Consider the following 7,494-nt stretch of genomic DNA (forward strand, 5'->3'; position numbering starts at 1 on the left):
AAAAAAAAGTGAAAATAAATCATATTAGACTAAAAAAAAAAAAAACAGTGTTGTGAAGCCAACCCAAGAGGTGGCACCAGCACAGGAGAACCTGCCTGGGAAGAGCAGCACGTGGGCATGGCACTGACTGGTCTAACTTCACCTCCTGAGCACAGAAACGTGCAAAGACTCATCCCACCCCTGCCCCCTCCCAGCTCAGCTCAGCTAATACCATCCATCTGACCCCACCCACCTCCCTTGCTCACCATTCTGCCCCAAACCACTGGTTCTGTTAAAGCACGTTCAATAACCTCAGTAAGAAAGGAAGGGAAGAGGGAACAAGACACAGAAAGGAACAAGCAGAAGAAAATTATCAGATATTTCCTAAATCTGACACCCATTTGCTTTATCTGTTCAGTGGCCTGATGATATTTAATGTTTCTGTTATCACTATGTTTTAACATGAATAAGCTGTTTCTATGCTGTCTGATCACAGAGTTCAATTCAACTGGAATAACAATTAAGCTGAAACAAGCTAGCAGCCTAATACACAAACAAGACCTAAAAAAGAAAAAAAAAGATTGAAGAAACTGAAAGGAAGTTTAGGAGAGAAAAAAAAAGTGAGTAAAAAACATTTATTACTAAAAACAGCCAGTGAAAAACAGTAAGTGGTCACTAAGAATTTCTTCTAAAACATGTAATCCACAAGAGTCACATGATGGGCATTAGAAATCAAACTGTTGTGGAGAGGATAAACTACACAACAGCCACAGGAAACTTTAAACTCCTCTAGTCCTAAGGACACTGAGGGAAGGATCTGTCCTGCACAAAACTGACACACCGAGCAACAATAGGAAGCGACTCCAATTACAGCAGCAGAGGTGCATGTAAGCTGGGAGCTAGCAACAAGGAGAACAGGATCACTTGTTAGTTAATCTTGTAATGCAAAAAAAAAACAACAAAGAGAGGGAGGAGTAAGTTCTATGAGTTCTAGAAAACACGCAAAGACAGTTATGTGGGGATAAAGTGAATGAAATAAATCGGGAGAGAAAACAGGCACAGAAAGCACCCACATGCAAACTGCTGCTGATGCAGCACAGGCTGGTGTGTGTGTGTGTATATATACACATATATATATATATATATGCACACAACAACTGGTAAATATGCATAAACACAGCTACAAACCACATGCAAGTGAAAAGCCCCACTGGTGCCCTGGAGCAGACACACACATCCAGCACAGAGCAGGGGCAGCCAGCAGGGAGCTCAGCCACACAGCCACATTGTCCTCCTGCCAGTGCTGAGCTGCTACTCCTGACCCTGGGAATGCAGCCTGCATGCAAGACACCCTCTTCTGACATCTTAACCCCCCTCTAGAGCCATAAACTCCAGCATCCTACCACACCAAGCTGTGAGCACTGCTTTGTTTTACCTTTCTTCCTTGCTTTGACGGCCTCTTCCCACAACCTCAGGGTCTCTACCTGCTTTCCAGGCCAACTTGTTACATGCTGCTGCTGCTGCTGCTGCTGTTGCTGCTGTTGTTGTTGTTGCTGTTGTTGCTGCTGCTGCTGCTGTTGTTGTTGTTGTGGGGAAAATGAACTCCTTGGCGTTAGGAGAATTTTGTTGTTGTTGTTGCGGCTGCTGCTGCTGTTGCTGCTGCTGCTGCTTCTGATTGCTGGTCTCTTCACTCATGCATGCTATGCCAATTAAGTAAGAACACAAATTCACCTTGAAAAGTTACTCTGTTTTCTGCTGAGATCACAAAGGCTTCTTCCATAAAGAGCGGGTGGAATCTCACAGGATTCCAAGAGCAAAAATCACAGAGGTGTTTAAAAACCACATAATCAATTGTGAGCTTTATAAAACTACCTTTCCAAGAGCTAAAAAACCAAAATGCAACCCAGGAACATCTGCTTTCACTGCCAAAAATTAACTTCCTTTCTGATTATTTGTATTTGAGGAAGGATGAAATATGGGGCTATACTGAGCCTCTGCAACTCAAGCTGGTTGGCTGAGTTCACTTTTACTAAACCTCAGCTCTAGTCAAAAAAAAAAACAAAACCAAAGCCTTTTGACTTTTTATGGCAAGTATGACTTAAAATTTTCAGTTTACCTTCAAGTCACAGACCAGCATGTTATTACTCTCTGGCCACATTACAGCTCACCATCCCCACCTCTGATGGTGTAAATGCCTCCCATGCACTGCCTGAGGAAGCCAGAGCTGTAACCCTGCACCTTGAAAAATACTTCACTGCCAAATTTCGTATTAAGCTCAACAATCAGGCATTTTAGACATTCCCAGTGCCTTCAAATTATCCAGCAGTAACAGGAACTGAAAAGATGTTATAAATTAATACCATTTAAAAGGCTTTAAGGACAAAGTTTCCAAAGACATTCCTTAATTCTCCCTCTTGATTCTGCTGAAAACCCACAATTTACCCTGAGGCATGTAGGTTAACTTAAGTTACAGGTATTTTAATGGGGAAGATTTGGAAGTTGAGTCTTCATTTGCTTACTAGGCACTCATAGGTTCAGGCTTCAACATTTCACATAGTTTAAAACTAGAACTATTACAAACACCCCATTGGAACTCCTGCAGACCACCAATCAAATGCCACTAATGTCCAAAACATATCCAAGCTCAACCAAAATGTTTTCCTTGTTAGCTACTACCAGAGGGAGGAATCCTTGAGCCCCAGGGTCAAAGCTCAGAGGAAGCAGAGAAATCTTTTTGTTGAGCTTTAGGTGAGGCTTTAAACCTGAAACTTGGCAGATCTTAAATATGCTAAAATTTCCAGATTTTAGCCCTGAACTTAGAAGATGAGAAAACCTGGGAACTCTTTTCTTCCAGAGATGGGTTATTCTCACACACCTGAGGGATAAGAGCACAGTCTAGCAGCAAACCAACCTGAGATACACTAACTCTTGAGCTGAAGAAGATTCTGTTATCAAACATCTAAGAGGTGTGAACACCCAGACTGATGGGCACAGTTCTGCATTTTAACGAAATCAAAGGCAATTCCCTTTGCAAACACATTGTTATTAGAAATGTTTTTAAAACGTTCACCTACTTTTATTGATGCCTTGTTTACAGGTATTACAGTTGATACTTTGGCTCTGCCCGTGTGTCTTTAAGTGGCTGGTGATATATGCTGCACTCAGAAGTTTACCACAGATATTACACGATACCTTTCCTTCATGGCGCACCATGTGTGTCCGCAGTCTGTCTTTGGTGGCAAAGGCAGCAGTGCACGTCTATATGAAGGACAACAGTGACACTTGAAGTGCAGACAGCATCATGACAGGACGAATCACATGCCCACTGTAAGACTAGTTTACCTGGCAGGTGCAGTGTCTTAAGTTTAAACTGTATTTTTAGAGAAACCGAAATCAAACTACTAAACAGAGACTAAAAGTGGGAGTTCACTTCTGAGACGATTGGGACAAAAACTGTAGTCTCTATTACTTGAACTTTCTTAAAATAGCAGGTTGCCTTACTTACCAAAGCAAGAGACAGCTTATAAAAAAGGACTAGAACAGGCAAAGGTGGTTTTTGCTACAGAATTACTGTACAAATACGAACTTGATCTTAAATTGCTCAATTACTCCTGTTCCCATCCCAATCAGAACACGGAAACTAAACCTTTTTCTAATGCTATTCTTTTTTTACACAAGGCTTTTATTTAATATGATGAGTCACTAAAACACAGGTTGGAACAAGCATGGATATTTCCAAGCAAAACAGTTAATTGTTCGAGGGCAGTCAAGTTCTTTCTCTAATACTCAGTGATCAACTTAGGACAACTTGCTTTGCCTTCCAGCAAGGTAACAGATCCAGGATCAAGGACTTCAATCCATTTTAAATGGATACGCTGAGGAAGACATTGTATTTAAACACCCTGACAAACCTACTGCACACATTCCTCCAGCAACCGGCGCTGGGCTGAGGACACTGCTACAATCCTGCTACTAAGTTAAGGATATGGTGAAACGGAGCACTCACGTAGCTCTCCAAGAATTCAAAAAGCCTCTAATCACCCCAAAAACATAGCCACAGCATCCTTTTAAACTGCCTCGACACTTATGGCAGAACTACAGTGCTGCTGGTACGTGAGGCAGAGGCGACTTCGTTCCTATACTTGCTTCTCAGACAAAAGTTGAGGTGCAAATACAGTTCTGGAAAGATTATTCACCTGAGATTCTAAGGATAAAATAATGTACTGTTCTTAATAAATTATTTTAACCCTTACTTGGCATTTGAAGGGTCTCTCTGTTGAGTGAACATGTTTAACGTGACAGCTTAAATGATCGGGCCTGCGAAAAAGAGAGGAACAGAGAAGAAAATGCACACTGTTACCAACACAGAGCGGGGACACCCAGGCCAGCGGTGCCGAACGCTGCCCTGGGGACCCCTCACCACCCCCCTTCCCCCTGCACGGCAGGAATGGGCACGTGCCCCTCGCCCACACGGGGGCTTCAGCCGGAGCAACAGGCGGCTCCGCTGAGCCCCGACCTGCGGTGTAACACTGAGCCCTGCTCCCCTCACGCGCCCGGAAACAGCACATAGGGTGCCCGTGCCTTGCGTGGGGGTGACGGATCAAGAGCTCTAGAGGCTGAAGTTTTCCCTGTTCCAAGCAGAGGTATAAATGCAGGCAGCAGCAGTGTGGGCTCCCCCGCAGTGCTCTGCCAGCACCCCTTGTCCCTGCTGCGGGACAAGGCGACCGCTCGCCTGCCGGGCCCCCCGCGGTCATCGACCCGCCGAGGGGGCCCCGTGGGCACCCCCAGAGACACGGACACGTGTCCTGAGGGGCCTGGATGAGCTCCCGAAATCGTTTCAAAACACTCCCAGAAAAGAGCGACCACTTTTGGCCGCTGCCAATGTGGCTCAGACCGAGACCCACGCCCTAGAGGTAAACAAGGCTCTTTATCCCCTCACCAATCTTCTAAGATGTCTGGTTCTCCTAGCCCCTGGCTATGATAGCTTAACCCTTCTTGGTTATGAAAAGCCAATACTTGAGCTCGCCTGGGATTTTCTACATGGTACCTCGAGAAGCCTTTTCCACAAACACCACAGGTGTACGGTTTCGTGATGCCACCTTCATGAGACCTCACGTGGTAGGTCATGCGATCCTTTCTCTTGAAGCGCTGATTGCAAATTGGACATTCAAAGGGTTTCTCGTCCGAGTGGGACAGCTTGTGCCGGTTGAGGTGGTAGACGTCCCTGAAGGCCTTTCCACACATCTCACAAGCGTGGTTCTTCTTGACGGGCTTGCTGGGCTTCTTCACCGTCTGAGTCACTGCCATGGCCGTCGCGCCGGCGCTGCTGCTGGGGTTGGTGGCAGAGGAAGACGTAGTGACAGTGGACAGGATGCCCGCGATAGTCGACACCAGTGAACTTCGGCTGTTGTCACCAGCGATGGTCGAGATGAGGGGCACCATTGTGGTGGGAGTTTTCTTTGGCCGTGACACTAACTTTATCCCTGTGTGGCAGGACTCGTGACGCCTCAAATGGTAGCTGTCCCTGAAAGCTTTGCTGCAGTAAGTGCACACAAAGGAGGTTTTAGGTTTTTCCTTTTTAATCCCAACAATAGCATCCTTTAATGTTTCTGGTGCAGGCTGAGGTTTCTGCGTTATTGGTAAGGGCAGAATCGGCTTCTGATCGGGCGGCTCAACAGCAGAGCTCAGGAGAGGCAACAAACTGTTCTGTGCTGCCTGCTGTTGGTGATGGGAGGCTTCGTGTGCCTAAAATCAAACATTCACACTTAAATTCGACGGATAGGAGCTCGCTCTGACACGGTGAGTGCATTCACAAGCTAACAGGAAAGCGCATTCTAGACCAAAAAGCCATTGAAGTAACTCCTGGCAAGGGTTACGTAATTCTGGGTCTGGACAGGACAAACCACTCGTGCTCCCAGTGCCTGAGCTGTGCAGATCCCGTGGCCAGCGCAGGAAGGCACACATCCTAACAATCAAATCATTAATTAAGTTTCCAGAGGGCAACACTTCTTATAGAAAACAACTCGGTGCCTGTCAGATCTGATACTAACACGGCGTTTGATCTTTACATAACAGAAAACTTGTTTTGCTAACGATCATATCAGATGCCACCTTGGGACTATCTTTGGAGAGTATGAATGCACTGAAGGGAGCTGGGAAATAAGGCCCCACCTTTAAGCTGAGCTTAGTGCACGTTGAGAATTAGACTGCGGCCGCAGAGAGCCAGGATGTGATAAGGTGTGTTATTTAAACAAGGTATTTATACCAGGGTGTTAGCACTGAAACCAAAGCAACTTGAATCGAGCACTGTCTGAAGCCACATTTCCACATTTAGCAGGCTCCTGCCACATTTATACACTGACCACTGCCCTCTTTGCGTCTGGAAACCAGCAAGAATAGCAACATGCTCTTCTTCTCTTCATTGGCAGCTACTTTGTGATAGGAAGAGAAGCTAATCAATAAGCACTGGCAGACATCTAGAGATGCTGAAGAACACAGCTGGGGAGGGGAGGGATGGATGGATGAAAAAAAAGCCTTGAAAACTCTTTCAGGACAGACAACATCAACTGCCTCTGAACGACAGAATCGGTGGGAGAAGCCAAAGGGAAGGGAAGGGAACACCCCCACGAGTGTGCCCCGCTCAGCTGAGCTGCAGCCTGCACTGCTACGGGCTGCTCAACACCACGCTCGTACTAGGCACTGTTTATTCTAAGGCCAAAAACACTGTTATTAAAACTCATCCAGTCAGACTGGGACAAAACCCTGGCAGATACAATTTTAAAGTGGTTTAGAAACCACACAGACCAATTCAGCCTAATGGAGCATTAAAACAAATCACTCTAGCACCTTAAGCCAGTTTAAGCGCATCTGTATTCAAGATGTGCCTCAGTCTCATCAGACGAGTCCTGAACCAGCCTGGTTACTAACGCAGCGTGCCAGGCCTGGCGCCCAGTTTGGGGGAACTCACATTCCCGTTAGATCAGCACTGCAGCCTTCCAGGACATCTCCTCTACTGTTTCCTTCACAGAATACCACGGCAGGAGGCTGTGAGAGCCCAGCAAAGGGCTGCGCTGGCTCACAACCCCCAACCTGGCCACTGGTACACCTGCCGAGGGTGGCCAGCGCTGCGAGGTGGCTCAGGGCTCAGGCAAACGCTCCTCCCACACCGACCCACTCTATCGTGGCCTCTGGAGAAGTCACTAGAAGGACTACGCTGGGACTTTCCCCTGGTCACATCCAAAGCTCTGGCCGCTTTGCCTCTGCCCATCGCGGCAGCGCCCGCAGCCACCCAGGCACCACTCTGCCCCGGGGCAGGGGCTCCCGCCTGCCCCCCATCGCTGCGGCCCCTCCGCCTTCCGGAGCGCCACGCCGAGCTGTGGATGGAAGCCACCCGTGGACACAAACACTGACCCAGGCAGGGGAGTGCTCCCTGACACCACAAGCCTGTCTGAGGGGAAAACAGCTCACGGGAGAGAGCCCGGCCTCGGTGTGATAACGGGAGACCACGCCGGCGGG

General features: G+C 47.3%; 1 protein-coding gene across 1 annotated transcript in view; it reads right to left on the reverse strand.

Annotated features, from left to right (window-relative positions):
* Nucleotides 1-5,724, reverse strand: part of VEZF1 (vascular endothelial zinc finger 1) — a gene marked incomplete at its 5' end in the record, with an annotated part of 7,374 nt that extends 1,650 nt beyond the window's left edge. Inside the window, 5 exons of the mRNA XM_008943191.1 lie at nucleotides 1,415-1,584; nucleotides 1,622-1,679; nucleotides 3,054-3,237; nucleotides 4,233-4,296; nucleotides 5,027-5,724. Coding sequence (XP_008941439.1) covers nucleotides 1,415-1,584; nucleotides 1,622-1,679; nucleotides 3,054-3,237; nucleotides 4,233-4,296; nucleotides 5,027-5,724 — 1,174 coding nt within the window. The remainder of the gene's footprint in view (nucleotides 1-1,414; nucleotides 1,585-1,621; nucleotides 1,680-3,053; nucleotides 3,238-4,232; nucleotides 4,297-5,026) is intronic.
* Nucleotides 5,725-7,494: the final 1,770 nt, after the last annotated feature.

This window comes from Merops nubicus, unplaced genomic scaffold (assembly GCF_000691845.1).
Source record: "Merops nubicus isolate BGI_N331 unplaced genomic scaffold, ASM69184v1 scaffold33156, whole genome shotgun sequence".
Taxonomy (NCBI): domain Eukaryota; kingdom Metazoa; phylum Chordata; class Aves; order Coraciiformes; family Meropidae; genus Merops; species Merops nubicus.